Consider the following 25,776-nt stretch of genomic DNA (forward strand, 5'->3'; position numbering starts at 1 on the left):
ATGTTACGTGCATTGTTTGTTCACTTTTTTATAAGTATGTCGGGTAGACAAGAGGTTGGCCTTCTCACACAGGCAACCTCCTCCTTATCTTAGTGATGTGAGGTGATGAGACGCGATTTTAAGCAAAATTATCATAAGGATAATTTGAGAGCTATTTGCTTAAAATCAGAATGTCGCTTAAACAATGACATAAGGTCATTAGGGTGAAAAACATTCACCTAGTCTACTTTGTGAGCCAGATGTGAGTTAAATGTGATTTCGTAGATCAAAGAACTCAAATTTAGATACTTATGGTATCTAATATCATATGTACAACATTCTTTATGAGATAAAGACATATGCTCCTCGAGAAAAAAGAGAAAATGTTGTAGCACGTATTTCATACCATGTGTGCTAATATCGACTAATTGGGTTAACATAAGTCCATTCTCAACTTATTGTTGTGTGATACCTAGAGCTTTTATGATGGCTCAAGATTTTGTACCCTCAGAGACTCCGATCAGATACTTGAGACTTAGTGTGATGTTAGCTATCTTAATGTGTTTGCAAAAGACCATGTACACAGATTCGATCTACCAAAGCATATCTAGAAAAGCAGTCATACTAATATTAAGGGGATCGTGAGAAGAGGAAAATCATTGATGGAATCTCATTTATTTGTATTCACTAGTACACCAATTATAACTTATGAGTTATGTGTGTGAATACAAGAAATAATGATATATGACATTTGGAGACTATATCAAATGTAATTTATATGATCTAGGGTACTGCATACTTTATGATCTATTTACTGGTTTGACTCGACAAGAGACTATATACTTCCAACACATGTATAGCACTTAGATCTCACAATATGTTGGTCGCACGGTCTACTTCCCTGTATGAATGATTGAGCAGATGAGAATATGTTTCTCAGATTAGATGAGCACTCCCATTATGAGATGTAGAAAATTTTGGGTCCACCCATAAGGGGACCCTAATATTCCCTATATAAGTACACTTACTGTGTACAATAAAAGATACTCTCTTCTGTATTTTTCCACGCACTTTTTCTCTCTCTCTCTCAATCCAATCTTGGGTTTAGGCTGTGGTATAGGAGATTGCTCCGTCACAATGTGACAACCACCACCGACCAGTGATTTCAGTCACGGTTCGATTTAAATTTTCGTTTCCGCTTCACGAAGAACAAGCAAGTTTTCGTTTTTCGATTTACGCGCTAAATTGATGTGTTTAGTTTTTCAAGTTTTCTTTCATAATATCATAAGATGTGCACTGTTTCTTTCTATTAGAATAGAGAGCTTGTTGTAGTCAGCAAAAATTTGAAATTAACTTGGAACATCATGCAACAGAACTATCAATAAGGCCATAAGGAGCAAAAACGCTATACTTAGTCGAGGCTCACTCTAACGACTTTAGATCTATAACCTTCTTCTTTCCAATTGTGAATGAATCATTTATTGCTATTCTTCAAACTAATAATCCTCAAGTTATTTCTCAGAGCAATATCCATGACTCAGCTCTGAAAACCACTGATGATTTTCCTGTCTTGTGCTCCAAAAAAGACATGTTGTTGTTGGTCGCTCGTCTACCGCTAAATACCGTTGAACTTACAAATCAAAAATATATATCACGTTCTTAAATGTCACTTACTAGCATCTGTGTTATAACTTGTACTCCTAGATCTAGATGTTTAGTGGTGAATCTTTAGATATTTTTCAGACTTAAATGCACTTGATTATTTTCTGAAAAGACATTATACACTATAATGCTATAATGTTAGTAAGAATTGGATGTTTCACCTCATCTAAATGACAAACTGACTATTAACAAATGTTTTGTCTCTCTCACATGGATAAGCTTAATTAGTTACTGCTATCACCGCATCCTTCCCTTTGAAAAAATTATAGCATGTCAATACTGAGTTTTGATTTGTAAAATACACATATATATGTATCACCGAGGCATTGTTGAAATGCATATGTATGTAAGTAGAGCTGAATTCTGTTGCACTAAGTCACTAATCTTCAGAAAATCATTAGTAAATTACGTTGTTCTGAGTAACTTTTCTATTTCAACATATGACAATATCAGAGCCAATTGGTGTAATTTTGCAGCAAAACTGAAAGCAGAATTAGTAAACAATCTTCAGAAAAGAAAAGCAGCACGGAGTTAAGTTAAAAACAATTGATCAAGGGCGAAAACAGAAGACAAAAGAACTTGATTTACATTTAGTTAACAGCTAGGAACTGAAGACAAGAACAATATACAACCAGGGGCACAAACACTTCAATTCCTACTGTAGACATTCCACAACTAGTAAAACCAAAACATAGCAGTACAAGGTAGTTCGATACTTGAACAAAAAACCTGGACTACAAGTAGAAAAGTAAGCCCTGATCCTAACAAACTAAGGATGAAACATTACGTTCTAAACCCTTTCTTGATCACTATGAAGAGAGATTCTATCCATTATATTGGCGACAACTTCTTTGGACTCCTTGAAAAGGTTGACACGCTTTTTGAGCCCAATGCGTTTCTCAGCAACCAACGGCGACTCATCTAGCATTCTCTCGATTCCACCAGTTCCAGGTGCCATCAGATCCTGCACTATTTCCTCTTCCATTTCCTTGTTAATCATCTTGTGGATGCTGAACGTTATGTGCAACGCCATCGAATCCACCAGTCTCATCAACACCATTTTCCAATAGGCAGTGATCCTCATCTTCAAATCAAAAGCCTGCTGCACCAAACCTATATGATTCCTCAAATGACCAATCTCAGTTTCTCCAACTCATTCCAGGTTCATTACGGAGCCCTTCCCGTGATCGTTCATAATCTCCATAAACGCGTTTTGTTGCGCTATGAGCTTACTATAAGTCCCTAAATAGTCAGGATTACAAGTGTAATCAGTCTGCATTTCCATCCCGATGATATCCCTTACCCAATCCACTGATTCGTCCTTCTTCTTCGCTATCAGGTTTTGTGCAGCTCGTCTCGTAGAAGACTGGAGTTGTGGGTAGTTATCACAATGATACATCAACACTTTAATAACAATTCTCTCTATATAGTTCCACAGTCTTCCCACAAAATCCTCTGGAGTTGCAGCAATTTCCTTGATTCTTTTCTGCAATAAATTGAGGAAAACAGACCGAGGGAGGAAGTTGGGCAATCCAATCCCTTTAGTTTCCTGTAAGGCCAAGATCTCTTCCATCAAAAAGTCTTCCTTCTCAAAATTCTTAGAATGCAGGTCACTGGAATATTTATCAAGCACCTCAACCAATCTAGCTGTGCAATGCATTTCTTTTTCTTCAGGGTATTCGTCAAACTCACCTCTTATTAGAATTTTCTTTAACGAATCCTTTGAAGAACTCAGGATCCGCATGAAGGCGGTCAAAGCTTCAGCCACAGAACTTAAGTGCAGAGGTAGCCTGTTGAGTTCTGTTAGATTAAGAGCAAGCTTGTCATTAATCTTCCTTACAATTTCAGGCAAGCATTTCGAAATAATCGTTGCTTGAATTCGCACCAACTTTTGAGCCAGAACAGGAACCCCAACCATGGATTTATCAATCTTAGATAAAAGTGGATGAGTTGAAAAAAGCCTTGCCTCATCACTCCTAGCTTCTTCATAAGACTCATTCCCAATTCTATTCCTAACACAAACATAGCCGAGTCCTATATTCACTTCATCTGCAGTAACTTTCTCAAGTAAACCCTCAGGAGCTTTATCTGCCTTTGTCACAACAGCTAAAGTCCTCTCCCCAGTTTTATCCACTTTCTGAGACATCCTAATCGACTCACAAGTAGGAAAATCAACAGTAGCTGACAAAACATTCAAGACTATGCTTTCTTGAGGAGCTATATAATTCATAATAATATCAGAAATTTGTTCATATATGTCCTTAGGTTGTCCCTGAACAGGAACTCTAGTAATTCCAGGTAAATCAACCATAGTTAAATCAGGCACACCATTTTTTTTCACAACAAGTGTTAAAAGATTGTTAGATATGCCCTTACCATGTCCAGCAATCTCATCAGTAGCAAGAACAATGGCGTCCGCTACGCGAAATTCATCGACAGGGAGTGACTTTCCATTGTACTCCAAGTGAAGATTTGGTGCAGTTATTTTCGGGTCATTTTGCAGTTTCATGATAAGTGGGACCCTTGTGCAAATTCCCTGTCCTCTGGGGAGGCTGATTCCAGCTAGAGATTCAAGAACACTGGATTTTCCAGAAGATTGATCGCCAACTACTACGATCGTTGGGAGTTGTATACCTTCTTGCATTATGTTAAGGTGGCGGAGCCTATCTACACAGTCAAGAAGTGGCCTGATTCTGTCGTTGACAGACGCAACAATAGGAGGAGGTGGTGCTATAACTGCAAACTGAGGCTTTTGATCAACAACTTCAAGTGACTGTGAAGAGGAGTCAACAGTTTTTTGCTGCTCGGAAGGTTTAGATGTTGTTCTCACCATGTTTTGAAGGTTACTTTGAAAGATGAAATAATAGTTTTTGGTTATAGTAGAGGTTTCTTTCAAACTTGGCAATATATGAATGAAGATTTCTAAGGATGAGTTGGTTCTGCTTAGCTTATTGCTGCTATATATAATATACTTGCGTGGAGTACTTAACCTTGAAGGAAGAAATGAAAAGCATGCAAAAAGCTATGGTGTTTTTCTTTGGTTTTCTGTTCAATGTGATTGATTGAAATGTCATTTTCGAGGATAATGATTGCTAGCTAGTTACATTTATAAGTAGACCTTCTGCTCTACTCCTTGCATGGTTCAGTTGGAAAGCACAAAATGACGAAACATATGTAGTAGCTAGTATATCGGAAGTTAAAAGAAAGAAAATATTGATTGCAATTCACATAGGTGTAGCTCAAGAGTTAGGAATTTAATTGTACTTATAATTTTAATATATATATATCTTAAATATAAATATATACAGTATGTGTGTGTAAGATCATCAAATTTCAATGCGTCTTTGAATATATTATTTTTAATATGCGTTCAGTGATAAAAACATATTGATTAAACTTATCTCTAGCAATTCTCAGCCAAAGAATAATGTCGCAGACTCTCCCAAATCTACATCTAAACTATAGAGTGTATATATGTTGCGTGCATTAGTAATGTAGAGTTTTTTGATATTTTAATGGAAGTGTTAACAAGATTCTTCATATCAAACCCGATATTGTATTAAAAACTAGTAAATGCCTTAATTGTATCATATTATTGATCCCATTCCCTACCATCATACATGAGAAAAACAGATTTCTCAGAATGCGTGGGTTATTTGTCGCCTTTTATATATACCTGTGACGGAAGAGAGAAGATTACAACGAGAAAAGATAATGAAAAAAAGTGTGTTTATCTGATTTTCTCTTCAAGGATGTAATTGAGGATAATGATTGCTAGCTCGTTCATCATTTGTAAGTGGACCTTCTGCCCTCCTTGCATGGTTCAGTTGGAAATCACAAAATGAAGAAACATGGATATTGGAATATGAAGTAACCAAAATTTAATGATTACAAATTCATAGCCAAAGAATAATGTTGTAGACTCTCCAAAATCTAAATGCATGCGTGGCAGATGGTGTAGAGTTTGTATCTGTCCACTAGTACCAAATATATGGTAAATGGTATAGAGTTGATGGTATGTGCATTAGTAATATGTGAAACTTTTTATTTTATTACATTAAACTAATGCATAATAAAAATAATTCTTCGTATATGACTGCTTAATTTGATTGCTCTACTAGATATACATATATACTACGGAGTAATTTTTTTTACATATATACTATTGCAGTCTTGCGTTCTTTGCAATTTATGAGATTCCTAATGAAATACTACAATATCTATCTGAATTTTAAATGACCCCGTTTGAATTAAAGTAATTAGGTGGAGTTTCTTGTTTACTAATGACATCCCCTGCAATGTACATGAGAGAAAATTCGGCCTCCATTCACGACAATCGACAACGTCTTATCTAACGTGAGCAAAACCAGCGAAACAAATCTACCGGCAACTTGAACAATGAAATTCGACGGCGTTCGACTCGTCCACTCCAATAAGGCTAGAAGCTCATTATGAATATAACCAGGTTTCAATAGATATTTAAAAACCGACTAAACTGATCGAATCGTACCTCACCAAATTAATTTTTAGATTTTTTTTAATAAAATCGTAGATTTTTATATAAATTTATAATTGTACCGATAATTAGGATAGATTTTTTATTTTATGAAAATAAACCGATATATACGGATGAAATCGAGCTCATGAGACGCACCGGCTTCCAATGAAGCAAACGAAGCAAGATATATAACGACAAGAAACCAGAATCGAGACTAGGAACCCCTCGAGCCGGGATCCGGGCAAAGCGTCCGACGTCGGGAGTATCGGGGTCATGACCCCGAGTTCGGTTCGAATCCCAAAGGCCTCGGAGAGCACTACTAGGTAACCGAGCACGATCAACAAAAGACCGTGATATCCGTGACCAGCCGGATATCACGGCGTGGATCTCGACATGTATCAGCAGAGAATCGGTGATTGGTTAAACAGAAGATTTTTTACCTATTATAGAATTGTACTTAGGGTAAAACTCCCCTGCTATATAAAGCGGGGTCTGATTATTCATTAAAGGCAGGAAAACACGCATATCAAAGCAATACACTCTTATTTTCTCTGTTATTCAAAGTTCTTACTCTTGTTCATCAGTGCTTCGTTATTGTGAGTCCGGGATCGAGGGCAGACATCTCATTAAGGTCGTTATCGAGTCCAGAATCACCCTCCTTAAGTGGTTTGACAATCTATTACGTCCTTTATCTGTTTAATCTAAAGCAATTTATCGTTTGTATTGAATTAATCCACGTATCCTTAAAATCACATACAAATTTAATTGTTATCCGTTTTTTTTAGGATAAACAGTTTGGTGCCCATAGTGGGGCTAAGGATAATAGTGGCAATTTGATACAAATTTCTATAACACACTCTATTTTACACTTGTTCTTTGAGCTTTTAATTTCAGGTCAGATTAAAAATGTCGAACTCCCAATCTGTTCATTTGAACGTGGATGCTGAGTCCGGCCACCATGGTGAAAACAACAACATGGTACCCAGAAACGAGGTGCCCCTTGCTGACCCCAATGGAGTCCCGGTCGCTGACCCGATCGATGCTAACTGACACGTGGCTATCGAATCAAACCTGCCTACTTACCCCGAAAACAACATTCGCGGGGGAGCCCGGCCGATAGCCCAGAGTACACACGACGGCGAAGGTAACGGGATCAACTTGTGAGTGATCTTCTAAATGCCACAGGCTCAACAAGCAGCGATAACCCAGTTGCAGAACCAAAGCTGAGTCCCCTAGCAGAGTTGAGCCCGAATCGTCCCGTGAAAAAGCCCACAGAAATGAACCGACTACGCAAAGGTCGGGTGAAGCAGAACCCGAGACCAACCCCAAGATAATAAAGATGCCTGAGGAGCTGACAAAGCGGGTGGAATCGGGAGAAAAGAAAATTGAAGCCAATGACAAAAAAATAGAGACCTATAACTCCAGGGTCGATCAAATCCCGGGAGCGCCACCAATACTGAAGGGCCTGGATTCCAAGAAATTTGTCCAAAAGCCTTTCCCTCCGAGCGCAGCTTCTCCGAAGCCAATCACAAAGAAGTTTTATATGCTCGAAATTTCGACGAATAATGGGATAACCGATCCCAATGAACATGTGACCTCTTACACGTGCGCCATCAAAGGAAATGACTTGGAAGATGATGAAATCGAATCTGTTCTATTGAAAACGTTCGGAGAGACCTTGTCTAAAAGAGCTATGATATGGTATCAAAACTTATCCCCTAATTCTATTGACTCATTTGCTATGCTCGTAAACGCCTTTGTAAAAGCGTACGCTGGGGCCATCAAGGTCGAGACTAGGAAATCAGACCTTTTCAAGGTAAAGCAAAGAGATAACGAGATGCTCAAGGAATTTGTATCGAGGTTTCAAATGAAACGGATGGACCTGCCTCCGGTCGCAGATGATTGGGCCGTCCAGGATTTCACCCAAGGGCTCAACCCCGAAAGCTCATTGGCTTCACAACAGTTGAAGTAAAATCTGATAGAATACCCGGCCTTGGGCTGACGTCCATAACCGGTACCAATCAAAAATTAGGGTCGAGGACGATAAGCTCGGGGCCCCTTCCGGGTCCGTTTATCCCGTCAGAGGTGGTGACAGATCCAAGAGTGACATTGATCGCGAACCAAGATCGAATAGAGACCGATATCAACCGTATAGTGAAGATCGAAGGGATAATGGGTCCGGACGTAACACTGTAAGAATTGAAAGAAGGAGCGACTGAGGTCAAAATAATCGGGGACTCGTGAGCAAAAGGGGTTTTGATAGACCTATAGGGTCTAAGGAAGCACCAAGGTTATCAGAGTACAACTTCAATGTCGACGCTGCCATAATTGTATCAATCATCGAATGCATAAAAGATACTAAGTGGCCTCGACCATTGCAATCTGATCCTGCCCAAAGAGACCCTAACCTAATGTGTAAATATCATGGCACTCATGGTCACAGAACCGAAGACTGCCGACAAATTAGAGAGGAAGTAGCCCGATTATTCAACAACAAACACCTCCGAGAGTTTCTGAGTGATCGAGCCAAAAATCACTTCAGGAACAAGGATTTCAACAAGAAAATCGAGTAAGAGGAACCTCAGCATGTATAAACATGATCATTGGTGGGGTTGACGTCCCCTAGGGGCCAATGTTAAAGCGCACCAAAGTGTCCATCACAAGGGAAAAACGGACTCGAGATTATGTGCTAGAAGGAACTGTATATTTCAATGACGAGGACGCTGAAGGTATCATGCAACCACACAATGACGCGCTAGTAATATCTGTACTCATAAATAAATCTCGAGTTAAGCGTATGTTAATTGATCCAGCTAGCTAACATCATCAGATCGAGGGTCGTAGAACAGCTGGGTCTACAACACCAAATTGTGCCTGCAGTCCGAGTTCTAAACGAATTCAACATGGCATATGAGACCACTAAAGGGGAGATAACCCTACCGGTGAATACCGTCAGAAGCACTCAGAAAACAAAGTTCTACGTGATCGAAGGAGATATGAGGTACAATGCTCTGTTAGGAAGGCCATGGATTCACAACATAAGGGAAGTACCCTCGACATTACACCGAGTTTTGAAATTCCCCACACCAGTAGGAGTTAAAACAGTTTACGGAGAGCAGTCGGCCTCGAAAGAGATGTTCGCGGTCGAAGAGGCGATCCCAATATCCATACTCTAGACATCAAAGAACCCAAGTTCGGTCACCAACGAAGAAACCAAATAGCAGTCACCGACACCGGCCCCGATCAAACCAGGAAAGCAGGAGACAAGCAAGGATGACGACTACAAGGTTCCCAGGTCTTTCATAGCCATTGATGATTCTGATGCCACCAAGTCAACGGTAGAGGAGCTGGAGCAAGTCATACTGATCGAGCACCTGCCTGATCGGAAGGTATAGCTAGGCACGGGATTAAGTCGCGAGCTCAGGAAAAAACTCATTGAACTCCTTATAGCTAACATAGATTGTTTCTCTTAGTCCCATCTTTACATGACGGGGATCCCACCGGAAATAACTACTCACAAGTTGAGCTTGGATTTGAAGTTTCGCCCGATTAAACAGAAAAGGAGGCCTCAGTCTGAAGTCAAGCACGCATTCATCAAAGACGAGGTATTTAAACTCCTTAAAATAGGCTATATTCGGGAAGTTAAGTACTCGGATTGGTTTGCGAACATAATAATGGTCCTTAAAAAGGAAATAAATTAAGAATGTGTGTAGACTACAAAGACCTGAACAAGGCATTCCCCGATGACTCTTTTCCTCTGCCCAACATCGATCGCATGATCGATGCTACAGCTGGCCACGAGATCCTCAGCTTTCTCGACGCATATTCTGGGTACAACCAAATTCGGATAGACCCGGGCGATCAGGAAAAAACTTTCTTCATCACTAATTCTGGCACCTATTGTTATAATGTAATGTCATTCGTGCCACTTACCAACTCCTAGTAAACCAGATGTTCAAAGAACAAATAGGTAAAGTCCCTACGAGCAGAAGGCCATTTGGAACATTTGCAGCAAACCTTCAACATACTAAAGAAATACAATATGAAGCTGAACCCGGAGAAATGCACATTTGGAGTCGGATCCATCGGTTCTTCTCGTTGTTAAAGAGGAAGAATAACTTCTCATGGACACCAGAGTGCCAACAAGCTTTGGAAGAACTCAAGTGGTACCTTTCGAACCCACCTTTGCTTCATACTCTAAAGGCAGATGAGCAACTATACCCGTACTTAGCAATATCCGAGATAGCAGTAAGTGGGGTCCTAGTCCGAGAAGAGGAAGGTACGTAATTTCCTATCTATTATGTTAGCAGGACTTTAGGCGAGGCCGAAACAAGGTATCCTCACCTGGAGAAGTTGGCGCTCGCTTTGCTAAGCGCCTCACGGAAGTTAAAGCCATATTTTCAATGACATCCCATATATGTCGTAACTACTTACCCGTTAGGAAATATAATGGATAAAACCGAGCTATCGGGACGATTAGCCAAATGGGACGTGGAAATTAGCAGGTACGATATCGAATATCGACCCCGAACCACAATCAAATCCCAAATTTTGGCAGACTTCGTGGCTAACTTCACGCCGACCTTAATACCCGAAATCGAAAGGGAATTGTTGTTGAACTCGGGGACTTCCTCGGGAATCTGGACCCTCTTTACGGACGGTGTCTCAAACGCAAAAGGGTCCGGGCTTGGCATCGTGTGAAAACCATCCACAAGTAACGTAGTTAGATAATATATTAGAACTGTGAAACTGACTAACAACGAGGTCGAGTATGAGGCCATGATTGTAGGTCTCGAATTGGCTAAAATCCTGGGGGTCGAAGTGATCGAAGCTAAATGTGATCCCCTCTTTGTGGTGACTAATAAGGAGTGGACCCTGCAACACGTACCCCGAGATCAAAACAGCAAAGTCGATGCTCTATCCAACTTGGGGTCGTCAGTTGATGAGGATGAGTTCAACTCAGGACCGATCGTACAACTCATAAAATTGGTAGTAGAAGAAGGCCACACCGAGATAAACTCGACAAGCTTAACTTGGGACTGGAGAAATAAGTATGTAGATTACCTAAAGATCGGGAAACTACCCTCGGATCCTAAAGAATCAAGAGCTCTGCGTAAGAAGGCATCCAAGTTCAGCATGTCCGAAGATAACACCCTATTCAGAATAACATTCGATGGCCCACTTGACGTATGTCTGGGGTCGGAAGTCACATTTTGAGGGAAGTTCACTAAGGCACCTGCGGGAACCACTCAGGGGCCGAATCGTTAGTCCGTAAAATAATCAGAGTCGACTATTACTAGATCGATATGGAGAAAGATGCTAAGGAGTTCGTATCGATATAGAGAAAGATGTTGCATTCGGTCTTTGTCACCTTGTCCATTCATGAAATGGGGAATGGACATCGTCGGTCCCCTACCATGGGCACTTGGTAAGGCTCAATTTATATTATTCATGATTGACTATTTTTTTAAAATGTGTTGAAGCTTAGGCATTTGAGAAAGTCAGGGAGAAAGAAGTTATTGATTTTATTTGGGACCACATAATATGTCGGTTTGGAATGTCGGCTGAGATCGTATATGACAACGAGAAGCAGTTCATCGGCAGTAATGTGAACAAATTTTTCGAAAACCATAAGATCAAGAGGATCCTATCAACACCCTACCACCCTAGTGGGAACGGGCAAGCAGAGTTTACAAACAAAACCATACTCCCAAACCTTAAGAAGAGATTGACCGATGCCAAAGGGAAATGGAAGAACATTTTGCCCGAAGTCATATGGACATACCGTACGACCTCAAAATCTAGTACCGGAGTCACCCTATTCTTGTTGGCCTACGGCATCGAAGCTAATACCGATCGAGGTAGGAGAACCAAGTTTCAAGTTTCGATATGCGACTGAAGATGAGGCCATGAGCACGAGCCTGGAACTATTGGACGAGAGGCGCGAGGTCGCCCTCGTCCGATTGGCCACCCATAAACAATGGATCGAAAGGTATTACAACTGGAGAGCCAACTTCCTACACTTCAATATCGAGGACTTGGTATTAAGAAAGGTGACATTGAATACCCAGAACCCAAACGAAGGGAAGCTGGGGCTGAACTGGAAGGTCCATATCGAATTATCGAGATTACTAGTAAAGGTTTTTACAAACTCGAAGTATGGAACGGTGAGCAACTTCCAAACAATTGGAATGTGCCCCACTTAAAATGATAGTACTGCTAAGGTACGACGCCATTCTTTCTCTTCTTTACATATATTGCAAACTGGACTAACACTTGCATGCAACAACCAAAGAATGGTGCATCTGTTAGGTCTGAAAGCACGCGTTGCACTCTTTTTCCCTTGAACCGATTTTGTCCCAAATGAGTTTTTCGGCAAGGTTTTTAACGAGGAACCAGTGGATCGTGCTAACTTAGGATCAAAAACCGATTATGAACCGGAATCGATGGTCACATCAACAATATCCGAGCCCTCTCGATGGTAGACCACGATTACTGGGGGCCATCACCCTCGGGTAATGATTTTAGCAAGGAAGGAAACTTTGTGCTTGAACAGTCTAGGCTCGGTGGATATAATTTATTTTAAGGGCCAAACGGTCAAGTGAACCATGCCCAAATAGACCACCTAAGCCATAACACGAAGCTTGTACTCACTTACAATCTTGTATATTACACACAGTAATGAAAGAAAATTTCTACCTTGCAGATACATATTTTGTCCCTTAAGACTATTACATTTTGTTTCTTAAGGATATCGAGCCCAAAGGCTGCCTCTATCTGGATCCAAGAGATCACCCCCACTCAGGGACTGTCGTTCATGGCAAACTCAGATGACTTGGGCTATCAAAGCCACAGAAGCCTATTAGGCAGTGCCTAAACTTAAAAGGATACGGCCACCCCCCACTCGGGGGCTGCTGTCCAAGACAGGTTCGGACGGCTCGGGCTATCAAAGGTCAGAGGCACAGAAGCCTATTATGCAGTGCCTAAACTTAAAAGGCTACGGCCACCCCCACTCAAGGACGGTCGTCCAAGTCAGGTTCGGACGGATCGAGTATCAAAGACCGGGGGTACAAAGCCTATTAGGTAATGCCCAAACTTAAGAGTCTACGGCCAACCTAGAAATGGCTCGGAGACGTTCGAAGCCCATAATCAAAACATAAAGGCCTTCAAAAATTCCAAACCGGTTCAAAGGCTACCCTTGGCAAAGCTATAATCTAAAATATCTAAACAAGCACCTCGGGGAAAGCTTCCGTTCATATCGATCCCCCGAGCCCCACACACACAAAAACTCAAACAAAATTTACATCAAGAACGAGTCTTTTCTGAACCTCCGAACAAGACCTTATTTCTACGTTTTATTCCATGCTAAGGCATTTGAAAACTTTGCAATCGTAAAGGAGAAGCCAAAAGAAACGAACTCAAAAATTGCCAAAGGGAAAAAAAAAACTTATATACATTGTAATAACAGTATTTTACAAAGGCCAATGATAGAGGCCTCAACAAAATGGGAAAAATACATAAACAAAGAAATATCCCTAAGGCACCTAAACTTGATCTTGACCAGAACCTGCCTCGTCACCGGAGCCGTCGGGGTCTTCGCCATCCTCCGGTTCGTCGGAGCCTTCAGAGCCTTCCTCACCCTCAGGGTCAGCCAGCTTATTGGCCTCGGCTTCGATCCTTTTTGCATCTTCGATCTTGGCCGACAGGTCGAAACTCCGAGCATGAACCTCCTCGAGAGCTTCCCTTCGGGACAACCACTTCACGTACTCAACAGTGACTTTCAGGTGGTCCTGAGCTGCCTCAGCATCAGCTATGTACTGGGCCACCATCTCTGCAGCATCGGCCCTAGTTATTTCCGACGCAGACTTCGCTTTTTCGAGCTCTTTGCCGAGGGCATCCCGTTCAGCAATGGCTACGCCCAGATGAGACTAGGGGTCTTCGATTAGTTGAGGCCGTGCTTCGGCCTTCTATCTCGTCACTCGGAGTTGGACCTCTATCGATACCAGCTGCTCCCGGGCAGTCTCCTTTTCCAAGGCCAATCGGTCCATTTTTCCTTTCCACCCCTCGGCCATCGCCTTGACCTCGTCCATCTCGGCCCGGAGTTGGTCAATCCTGTCAACCTTCTACTGGACCTGCGGGGTTTGGCCGTTAATCACCATGTCTAACTCATCATCACTAACTTTGAAAATCTTTACCTGTTCCACTAGGTCAGCATGCTCCTTCTGGGCCACATCTAACTCAGCCCGAAGACTCTTGGTCCCTTCTTCACGTTGCTCGCTGATAAGCTTATACATGTCCCTCTTCTCAGCAAGCACCTTGACCTTAGCCTCGATCCGGTTGACCTCAGCTCTGTACCAAAGAAAACTTTCATGATGAAGTACAGAGGCCTGCAAAAATATAAAAGAATAAAAGAAAAGACATGACAGATGTCAATAAGTAAATCCAAAGACGAAAGAGTGTAATGACGCCTTACCCGGTTCAGCGCCTGCTATGCTTCGTTAAACATGCACGGTGTATCCACCTCGTTCATTTTAGCATGGTCTTCTTCGGTTACGAGGCACTGGAGGTAACTAGCCACTCCAACGGGGGTGGAAACAATCCAGGCATCCTCCGGGACGGTGATGATTATTGACCGCTTTCGGTTGGGATCCATGCTCGGCGCGGGGAATCGATTGATTAATTTTGGGCTCGAGTTCAGCCCGCCGACCTTCGAATATGGGTCTTTCCTCGGCACATCCAAATCACCCAACCCGGAGAAGCATTCCAAGATGGTTGAGTCCATACCTTCAAAAAAAGGAATGGGGGGATCGTCCGTACCATAGGCCCCTTTGTTGGACCACTCCTTTATCGTTCGAGCCTCTTCGAGCATAGACTCGGTATAAAAAGGTGACCCTAAAATATCTATTACACTGGGTGTCTACTTCGGGACATGGTCGGCATTCCGGGAAGTCTAGGATCCGATCTCCTCATCGACTTCCGTATTCTAATGGAGGTCAGCCTCCTGAATCTCTCGTTCAACAATCACCTGCTCTTCGGGGGAGATCGATCTACAGGCCACAGTAATATCATCCTCCTCGGTCTCATCCCTGAGCCGATAAAGCAAGCCCGAGTCAGGTGCTCGAGAGCCAGAACTCTCCTTTGGCTTGTGAGCCAATCGTATTCTTGGTTTCTTCTTCTCCCAGCTCGGGGAATTCGGAGCCTTTCATTTCTTCTTCTCTCCTGCAGCAGCCCTGGGTTGTCCCAAGGCGGAGGGATTAACAGACAAGTCCTCATCCCATACTGAAGGCCTAAGCTCAATGGTCTTAGGCAAGCCTGCGAAAAGAACATAAAGGAAATGAGAATGTGATGCTAAAAGGGGGTCCCAATGTTACTTATTCGGGAAAGAAATCTTACCGTGAGAACGAGCCTCTCAGCGGCCCTTCGAGAGCTCACACCATATGCGCTCAGAATAAGGCATCTACGAGCAAATACTCTCGATCCACTCCTTGAGCCGAGGAATGGCGTTTGAAACTCGAGCAAGGCCTACACCACAACACATAACGATGAGAAAAGGGGAAGATAAAACACAAAATCGACATTTATAAGAAAGTTATGCTTACGTGACACATTACACTTATCGGGGAATGGCCTGAACTCGGCAGGGATCAAGTCTGCGGTCCTCACCCGGACAAAGCGTCACTGCCAGCCCTGATCCCGATCCTCGTCGATGCTTGAAAATGGGGCTTTGTTGGCTCGTCGTACGAGCTTTTCAACCCCCGTCGCTCGGAAGATTCAGGGATTATACATGCGGAGTAGATGATTGATGGTGAACAAACAAGAGTCGATTTTGTTCACAAATAATCGGAGGAGGATTACGATCCTCCACAGCAATGGGTGGATATGACCGAGGCACACTTCATACCTCATAAGAAGTCCAGAATAACCGGGTCCACTGGGCACAGTGTGAAGAGGTAAGTGAGAACACTCAGATACCTCTCTACATGGGTAGTAATGTCGTCATCGGGCCCGAGGATTACTATATCCTTATCCGCCTAGCCGCAGTCCTTGCGAACTGCAGGAAGGACAACCTCGGTGATGGAGAAAATGTACCTAGATACCGCCTCGAATCGGACTTGCACCGATGAGGGTTTTTCAAGGGAGGTTCGGTTGCCGGTTCATCGGTATACGCGCCCGGAGCAGACCTTTCGAGGTCAACCACATCGGGAGTACTCTCCTCGGCTTCAGCGGTCGGCCGTGAAGAAGAAGTAACAACTTTTGGGGAACAGTCTTAGAAGTCTTTGCCATTGTTACCTAGAAAAATATTAGAATAACTGAGAAGGAAGATTAGGAAATGAAGGGTAAAAACTTGGTGAGAAAATCAAACATGCTGGTTTGGGTAAAAGATAAACGAAAACTTGCCATTTGCTGAAACCTCTTGAAGAACGAAGGTAAATATATTAGGGTATGAAGAGAGGCAGTGATATCCTAAAGGTACGAGGGTAGAAGCTTGGTCAAAAGGTAAAAAATGAACAAAGGCGAGGAGTATTTATAGAGGCTTCCCGTCGTTTCATATCCAAGGACGGCATGCTGACGGCTGACACGCATTTGAAGTCATTATGACACGTCTGACGAGATATTTCGAATCTTTTTTTGTTTTTGTTACGGCGTGTTGGGGAAGGAATCGAGGTGTTCATGTCGTTTCTCGTTGTTTCCGTAAACTTACTCTCCGTGAAACGAGGGGACTATCTGTATACGGGTGAAACTGAGCCCATGAGATGCCTCGGCTTCCAATGAAGCAAACAGAGCAAGAGACATAACGGCAAGGAACCAGAATCGAGACCAGGAGCCCCTCGAGCGGGGGTCCGGGCAAAGCATCCGGACTCGGGAGTATCGGGGTCATGACCCCGAGTTCGGTTCGAATTCTAAAGGCCTCGGAGAGCACTACCAGGTAACCGAGCACGACCAATAAAAGGTCGTAATATCCGTGACCAGCCAGATATCACGGCGTGGATCTCAGCACGTATCGGCAGAGAATCAGTGATTGGTTAAACATAAAAAAATTTACCTTTTATAGAATTGTACCTAGGGTAAAACTCCTCTACTATATAAAGGGGGTTTGATTATTTATTATAGTTAGGGAAACACGCATATCAAAGCAATACACTCTTATTTTCTCTGTTATTCAAAGTTCTTACTCTTGTTCATCAGTGCTTCGTTATTGTGAGTCCGGGATCGAGGGCAAACATCTTATTAAGGCTGTTATCGAGTCCGGAATCACCCTCCTTGAGTGGTTTGACAATCTATTACGTCTTTTATCTGTTTGATCTAACGCAATTTATTATTTGTATTGAATTAATCCATGTATCCTTAAAACCACATACAAATTTAATTGTTATCTTTTCTTGGGTAAACAACAGAAAAAATACCGAACCATACCGAATAAATTTACATATGGAAAATATATTTATATATTAGGTTAAAAATAATAATGTACTAAATATTTTCTTGGGTCTTGGAATTATGAAAATGGTTACAAGCCAACAAATAATTAAGATCAAAATCCTAATTCCCAAACCTATTATGTTATTCCTACTGAAACTAAATTATTTCCAGCATATTCACTAGTAAGACATAAAGTATTCCAACGATTTTGAGTAGCAAACTACATTGTATTGAATATGTTTCCTTTCGTATGATTTAGATTTATCTTTTTGAGTATTTAATCTTCTATGACTTTGTTCTTGAGTCCCAACTTGGTTAATATCTTTTGACTTGTGTGATTTATCTTTTCTTTGTCTTTGCGTGGTTTCTTTTAAGTATCAGTAGAGTAGTTGATGGATCTATACTCAGATCATCTTTCATGTTTTCATAATTCATCACCATTTAAACAATAAAATTGTGTAGAGAGTTTTATTAAGTCCTGTAAAAGTATGTACGTTATTGCATACTACTTTTACTAGTGATTTTGACATTTAAAAAAAATACCGAAAATTAACTGAATCGTACCGATAACGAAGAGAAACCGACATGATTGAGACAATTTTAAAAGGTTTAGTTTTAATTATATATAATAGAATAACTGAAAAATTGATACGGTACAAATTATATAAAATAACCGGCCGAACCAAACCATTTACCCTACGTATAACAAGAGCTCGTGGGGTGGTTAAAGTGGTTTTTATTCTTACTGATCACCTTTCTCAACTGAACTTGTGTAATTCGTACATTTAACTCCACACTTTATGATAATATATGGTATTATGTTGTCACATATAATGTCATACTTTACGATAACATAGTTAATATTATGCTTGTTAAGTACGAATTGTCAATATTAATTAGTTTGTGTGCTTATAGCTATATGCATGTATCTGATCGATTTGGTTAGTGCGCAAAAAGTAATTATAGCGAGTAGCAACTAATCAACAACTTAAAATTAATCAGTAATGACTTGATAAGTATACAAATAAAATAAGCGATGAACTTCAACATTGTACGACAGTTTGGCCGAGTGGTCTCCGAGTGGTCTAAGGCGCCAGATTTAGGCTCTGGTCCGAAAGGGCGTGGGTTCAAATCCCACAGCTGTCAAATTTTTTAGTAGTACTTATTTTCTCTTTTAATGTGAACTCTTCAAATTCTTTTTCTTTCTCTAGTTCTCTCCCAACCTATGCCGACTGTTATTCATTGCTGGTAGCTGCAATCATAGGTTGGCTATCCTAATAAGCCCAAATTTATATAAGTTGTACTCGACTTAATAGCTTGTTTGACGAAGCTTGAAAAATCAACTTTATTATAAGGAGTATTTTTTATTCAAAATAAATTTTTTCAAAAGTATTTTTGATTAGAAATAATTTATGTTTCGCTAATTAATTTAAAAATATTTTTAAGTAGTCATTAGTGTTTCTCCAAACTTTTAAAAAGTATTTTTAAATGTATTTTTCTCAAAAGTGATTATAAAAAAAGTGCTTATGGGAAGAAACTATTTTTTTCTGCTTTTCCAAAACTCCTTCTGCTTCAACTCAAAATCACTTATTTTCCTTCTAAAAGTTTGACCAAACACTTCAACTTTGAAAAAAAAATATTTTTTTGAGGAAAAAAAAACATTTTTCAACTTGGAGAAACTTGGCCAAATATGCTATAAATCAGTGACCGGTATTAGTAATGCCTACAGTAAAGTCTTGAATAATCCATTCTCTTAATAAAATTGAAAACAACTAGCAGTAGAAACAAACATAGAGATAGAATTTTACCGATTTTGTTAAGAGAATGTTTGAGAAATGTTTAGTTGGATATGATAATTCATATAAAACTATTCTACACATAGTGACCACTCATATAATACTCAAAATTTAATTAAGTTGGAGAATGACCCATAATTTTGTTTCTCTCGACTTTTCGAATACTTAATGAATATTATCTTCCAATAAAGGAAGTCCTAATGAGCCCTCATTCTTTGGTATCCCCTATAAAATTACTTTAGCTTTAATAGTTCAAGTAATAAGTAATTCTTGTACTATTGACCTAAGTAAATTAAAAATCTTGTACTATCCGATGTCTTTATCAAACAAAAGCATTTAATATTCCTTCAATTATAGAAACACCAAAAGTGAACATACATTTTCCGTGGGATCAATAGGCGACTATTAAATTAAAAAAATGATATTTTTAAATCAAGCGACTGTTGAATTAAAAAAATGATATTTTTAATTTTTTGTATAATTTAATTTAACTTCTTATTTTACTTTTATGACAAAATTTGATAATCATACAAATATGTTACTATGTGTCAGCATCACAAAATTTCCAAATTTTGTATTCATACAATTTTATTTTACATATTTAAGACCATAATATATCAAATATCTTCCCTTCTTTCTTTGAATTCTGCACTCACGCAAATACCAGTATAAATTAAACCGAAGCAGTAGTGTTTATAGCGGTTAAGCACGGAACTTAAAGCAGAAACCCAGACCGATAATGTCGAGCATTTGCAAAACCAAACCGGTAGAGGGCCGTAGACTCCTGAACCGGGTTTTAACCATTTTGACACCGTATATCCACCAGCCAAACCGTTCCATTGCCACTGTAGCTTTCGAAGAAGTCCGGTCTTCGCCGGAAAAACCTTACAATTTCACAGCTTTTATACTTCACGGCCTCTTAGGTTCCGGTCGTAATTGGCGATCATTCTCCCGATCCCTCGCTTCCTCCCTTTCTGCAGGTATTTTAGTCACTTAATCAACTACGTCTCGATCTCAATTTAGTTAATAATTTGTGCTAATTAGGTCCTGTTAGGTTAAAATTTTACCTCCCTTTCTGCAGGTACATCTCAATATCAAACTAGTCAAATTAGTTGGGGAACCCTTATATGCATTCTCTAAAGACATTATTATTCAGATCAATTTCATTCCAATGTAGGTGAATAATTTCGTCGTTTAAGGCGAATTAGGAATTATTTTTTTAATTTTATCACTAAGACATACATGTCTCTAATCAGACTTTTCAGCTAACAATGGACCTAACTACTAGGGATAGTTAGGTCCATACAAATCCCTAACTAGACTAATCTTTAATTAGTTTAACTTATATACCCCAAACAAAAGAGATTAGCCTCTTGATCCGTCAATTGACTGGATCGAAGTACCAAGGAGTTGATTGAAGTCTTAGATCAGCCCAAGACTAAGGCCTAGTAACTAGCTGCTGCAGGATTTGACGATGAGCCAGACAGAGATTGAAGAGATCAAACACGGGAATAAGAAGCAAGCTAGCCTTCCTTTTTGATCATTTTGATAGAGTGGATGAAAAAAATGGACATAACAGACTCGCATGTCTCATCCAACAAATACAAAAAGATTTTCTCTTACATTATTAGGTCACCCAATAGAAATATCAAGCCTCCATAAAAAGTAGTATTTGTAATAATGAAAGTAATGCAGGTTACCTGCCACAAGAAGTAAAAGACAAACTGGTATAGAAGACCTGCAACAACAACATACCCAGTATTATCCCACACCGTGGGGTCTGGGGAGGGTAGTGTGTACGCAGACCTTACCCCTACCTTGTGAGTATGGTAGGGAAGACCTGACAGTATAAAAACTCATTGCACTGTTGGTGCATAGTAGTTAAATTCATTTTTAATTCATAGAGTTCTCTATAAGTTAGGTCCTGTAAGTTCAGAATTATTAACATATGCTTCAATCTGTTTGTTGTTTTAGATGGTGTAAATTGGAGGATGGTTCTTGTGGATTTGAGGAATCATGGGAAGTCAGCTGAAATTGAAGGCTTCGTGCCACCTCATGATATGGAAAACGCTGCTAAAGATGTGGCTAATTTGGTGAATTCACAGGGTTGGGATTGGCCTGATGTTGTCATAGGGCATTCCATGGGTGGCAAGGTCGCCTTGCAGTATGCTGAGAGCTGCTCTCGTGGTGTTTATGGCCAATCAGCTCGATTGCCCAAGCAGGTGCTTGCTCTTTGTTGCAATTGATTGAAAATTTTATATCTAGGACCATCTTTTGAAGTTCATTTATGAATAACAGATCAGATTAGCTGTTATAAATCATGTTACAGATTTATTTGGTGAATGATAGTTTAATTTTAACCGTGTTTTCTGTCCTACCATCTCAGTAAGCTTCTCTTTCTATGTGATAAAGTTGTAAAGTTTTTTCTATGCCAGTGGGAGGTAGTAGGTACCCGGTGGAATAGTAAAGGTTCGCGTGAATTGGCTCGGACACCATTGTTATCATAAAAGATATAGTTGTTGAGTTTTTCATAGTAATATCCAAGATATAACATTGCCGATTTAAGCAATGTCCTCCTTCATTTAGTGCAATATGTTTTCAGGAAGTTTAAGTTACATTTTTGTTTATCCCTGATTACACCAAGTAAGAAAAGAACCTTGTTTTGGAGATATTTGAAAGAAGAGAAAATAAAAGTAAAAGATATATACACAACGTTAAGTATTTGCATTTCCATCACTGTCAATACTTTCTCTCTCTTCCCCCTTTTGAATTCCCTTCTTTTCTATATGTTCGTAGTTCCATCTTTTTGCTTCCCTGATCTAGAATGCTTTATAGATAACTATTCTAAGTTCTAACCATGAAGGAGCTACAACCAGATGGTAGCCTGTATTTTGAGAAGATAAAGTGCGTTAAAGTCAGAAAATGTGAATGTACATAACTTTGTATACATATATTTTTTTTTTTCATGGAGGGGCAAGCAGAAAGTCGTGGGAGTTTCCTTATGTAGGTTTTTGTTGTAGAAATACCTTATGATTCATCCCCACTATGTTATGTTTTTGCCTTCAGACCTCTTATTGTCCTCCCCTTTATAAAAAGGATAAGCACTTAACTTTTGCTGTGAGCTAGATCTACGCTCTGAACTGATGCTTGAAAATAAGTCTCTTACTTGGAAGTCCTTGTCATTTTGGAGCATCTACAAACTCTTGAATCAACATAAACCTGGAAACCGCTGCATGCGCTGCCCTAGCTTAGCTTGGCAGCGAAATCACACTTCCAAATTTGGTTATGCAACCACTTTCCACAAACTATTCCAGTAAACGTGGAAATGACGTGCAAAAGTGAGTCACGTGGGTACTTTGATAATATACAGTTTCCAGAAATATCTGAGTAATCGACTGCTTTTACCTACATCTGATTGTACCACTTGCATCGTGTCTTACTGAATTCATATGCTAATTTATACTCACCTGATGCAGAACAGCTCTGGGTATTGGATTCTGTCCCTGGAAAGGTGGACCCTGAAGATAGCAGTAGAGAAGTAGAGAAAGTTATGCAAACACTGCAGAGCCTACCTTCATCAATCCCATCTCGAAAGTGGAGTCTCTATGCCCTCTGATCACTTTTTTCTTTAAACATGATATAAGCATCATTTTGGTTGTGTGTCTATAGTAGTTGTGCTCAAGATGTATGTCTCATTTATGGTGTCCAGATTGATACAGAATTATCCAACCAACTTGTTTTCAATAATTTTCGGATGATTTAGAAAAAAGTCTAGCTAATTATTAATGGTTGGTCTGTAACATTCAATTGGACGTAGAAAACAGCAAGACTTGGAATGGGTGAAAAATCACATATTATGTGGTTTGCAGTAGTCTGACACTTCAAAACATTTGCGCTTTTTATACTATGTCGTACATAGTAACTCTATGAGCTTGCCAGATGTCATGGTTAAGGCTAAATTAACTTCTGGGAAGTAAAAAACCCAAGTGTATTTAGCATACAATACTTGCACCTCTTTTCTACGAGTCTAATCTTGCCTACCTGAATATTGATCTCTTATTATTTTGTCAGTTGATTACATGTTTTTGTATGTCGATATCTCTGACATGAATTTTATTTCAGATGGCTGGTGGATCACATGTTGAAACTTGGGTTTTCAAAGGCGTTATCAGAATGGCTGGGAAGCAATCTTCAGAAATCAGGGGATCAGATGACATGGACCTTTAATATTGAAGCTGCTATTGAGATGTTTAATTCTTACAGGTAAACCCCGATCCATTCTTCAGTACTCTTCTCAGTTTTTCTAGTCAATAAGAATCTTTTATTCGAAGGTTGTTTACTGAAACATGGAACTTATTAGGGAGAAAGATTATTGCCCTCTGCTGGAGCACCCACCTAAAGGGACAGAGATAGCGATTGTGCGGGCTGAGAAAAGTGATAGGTGGGATCCTGAGACTGTCCAAAAACTCGAAAGCCTTGCCTCCAATGGAGGTGGTGAATCTGAAGGCAAGATGTCGTATCATACCCTTCCCAATTCCGGTCATTGGGTTCATGTCGAGAATCCAAGGGGTCTTCTTGAAATCATAACTCCCAAATTAGCTTCTCTTGTTTAGCCAGTTTAGTTTCTCTTCTGGTATGCATGGGTCATAATTTAAACATTCTTGTAACATCTGCTTTCTTTCTTTCACTCACTTTCCATTTTAGGGATTTGCTTTGTACCAACTGAAAATGACATAGGAATTTACTCTTTGGCATACCTGAGCACTTGCTTGCTTGTCCCTCAGTCTTGTTTCTTGATTCAATAAATCGAACTGATGGTTTCCTGGTTGCAAGAATTTGGTATTTCCGGGCCATTTGCTTTCATCTGCTGCTGCACCACAGCTAGAAGTATCCTTGCCGAAGTTCAATATAGTACAAATTTGAAAAGTCACAAGGAAATAATGTTCCTTGTCAGTCACAAACTATTAGCTAAGTCTCTTTATTAATTATTCGCTAAATGTAACAACTTTTATTGTAAAGTTACTCTTTTACTCTTTTTAAGAGAATCTTTATAGAATCTTAGGGGTGTAGGATGCATTATAGAAAATAATGCATGTATTAGCTTTTGGTATTATTAATCCCTTGTTTGGTGAATTTTTTTAATCTATGTATTATTAATGCAAGTATTAGTTATAACAAATATTTGGTATTATCCTATATATAACTAATACATAGCAAACTATGATATTAGTAATATCAAGGCTATTAATGCATGCATTATTATGGTTAAATGCATGGTTAAAGACAAAATTGGATTTTAAGCCGCAGAATATGAAGAGCATCTTTGTAAATAACTAATTTTCGTAAAAACTATACAATGCATTTTAATTTTTAATACACTACAATAAATAGTGGATAAAAAATAATTTTTACATAACTAATGCTTGCACTACTAATCCATGCATCACTAATCTTTGCATTACTAATACATCTTATTCAACGTTATTCTTATACACCTTACCAAACGACCCCATAAAGTGACAGACACAGATTCTGTGCAAGTAATGTCAGTTTTGTTTGGTTGTAAGAGTTTGAGTCTAAGATTGTGATGATTTTAAGATGGCCAAAATACATAGACTGAGACTAAGGACCATTTGGCCATAAATTTTGTCAAAATAAATTTGGGTGTTATTTGGCAAATATATATTTGGTCATAGATTTTGCCTACATTTTGGCAAAATCTTAAATCCCAATAGTTGATTTTGCCAAAATATCACTATTATATTTTTTAAAAATTGTCTCAAACTTTTGTACTTTATAAAAGAGCCCACCATTTATTATTTTGTAACAATGTTGCTTCGTCTTCTCGACCACCTGATAGTGTATCATGTAGTTTATTATAAAAATAATAATTTTGTATCAAATTTATTTATGTTCAGGACTATGGTTTGCGATAATATAATGAATGTTATTGATAATGGTATTGTTGGGTATTTGTGATAGTTTTTAGAACTTATAGGTATAAGTCATGTTTCGTGTTTTTTCAAAATAAATTTGGGAAATATGTTTTGAAAACTGATGTCCAAACACATTTTCATCTTCAAACCAAACTTCACCCAAATCAGATTTTTCAGAACAAATTTGGGAATCTATGGCCAAATGCTAGCTAAGATTGTGATGATTTTAATATGGCCAAAATACATAGACGCCCCTTAAAGTGGTTTCAATTTTCATTTAGACACCTCAACTAAGACAAGACTAGTACCTATTGAACACACTTTACTCACAGCAATTGTATTTCTATCGAACACCTCATGCTATTTCTTCATCACATCGAACTCCCACCATTATCATCTTCTTCCAGTTTTGGTGATTGATCACCAGAAATTTTCTTTTTTAAAATTTTACTTTTGATCTTTTGTTAGTTTCTTTTGTAAAAGC

At 39.5% G+C, this 25,776-nt stretch overlaps 2 protein-coding genes and 1 non-coding gene across 4 annotated transcripts; 2 read left to right on the forward strand and 1 right to left on the reverse strand.

Annotated features, from left to right (window-relative positions):
• Positions 1-2,401: 2,401 nt before the first annotated feature.
• LOC107829045 (dynamin-related protein 4C-like) lies at positions 2,402-4,557 on the reverse strand. The gene has a single exon (XM_075248247.1). It carries the CDS (start codon positions 4,472-4,474, stop codon positions 2,795-2,797), a length of 1,680 nt encoding a protein of 559 aa, XP_075104348.1. The 5' UTR covers positions 4,475-4,557; the 3' UTR covers positions 2,402-2,794.
• A 14,058-nt stretch (positions 4,558-18,615) lies between these two features.
• On the forward strand, positions 18,616-18,706 carry TRNAL-UAG (transfer RNA leucine (anticodon UAG)). The gene has a single exon. It is a non-coding gene; the product is annotated as a tRNA-Leu (tRNA).
• A 1,291-nt stretch (positions 18,707-19,997) lies between these two features.
• On the forward strand, positions 19,998-24,532 carry LOC107829078 (uncharacterized). 2 transcript variants are annotated; one of them, XM_016656514.2, is made up of 5 exons: positions 19,998-20,336; positions 21,331-21,578; positions 22,838-22,950; positions 23,479-23,619; positions 23,717-24,532. In XM_016656514.2, exons 1-5 carry the CDS (start codon positions 20,096-20,098, stop codon positions 23,967-23,969), a joined length of 996 nt encoding a protein of 331 aa, XP_016512000.1. In that variant the 5' UTR covers positions 19,998-20,095; the 3' UTR covers positions 23,970-24,532. The 2 variants fall into 2 exon arrangements, with proteins under 2 accessions (XP_016512000.1, XP_016512005.1); XM_016656519.2 differs by lacking the exon at positions 19,998-20,336 and adding an exon at positions 20,423-20,529.
• Positions 24,533-25,776: the final 1,244 nt, after the last annotated feature.

The sequence above is a fragment of the Nicotiana tabacum genome, chromosome 24 (genome assembly GCF_000715075.1).
Source record: "Nicotiana tabacum cultivar K326 chromosome 24, ASM71507v2, whole genome shotgun sequence".
In the NCBI taxonomy this organism is placed as follows: domain Eukaryota; kingdom Viridiplantae; phylum Streptophyta; class Magnoliopsida; order Solanales; family Solanaceae; genus Nicotiana; species Nicotiana tabacum.

What these genes read in the sequence shown, in the direction of transcription:
- LOC107829045 (XM_075248247.1), bottom strand. Translation starts at nt 4,474, where the DNA reads ATGGTGAGAACAACATCTAAACCTTCCGAGCAGCAAAAAACTGTTGAC.
- LOC107829078 (XM_016656514.2), top strand. Translation starts at nt 20,096, where the DNA reads ATGTCGAGCATTTGCAAAACCAAACCGGTAGAGGGCCGTAGACTCCTG. An exon ending in CGCTTCCTCCCTTTCTGCAG is followed by an intron (nt 20,337 to 21,330) that starts GTATTTTAGTCA and finishes TTGTTGTTTTAG; the next exon opens with ATGGTGTAAATTGGAGGATG. An exon ending in TCATCAATCCCATCTCGAAA is followed by an intron (nt 22,951 to 23,478) that starts GTGGAGTCTCTA and finishes ATTTTATTTCAG; the next exon opens with ATGGCTGGTGGATCACATGT.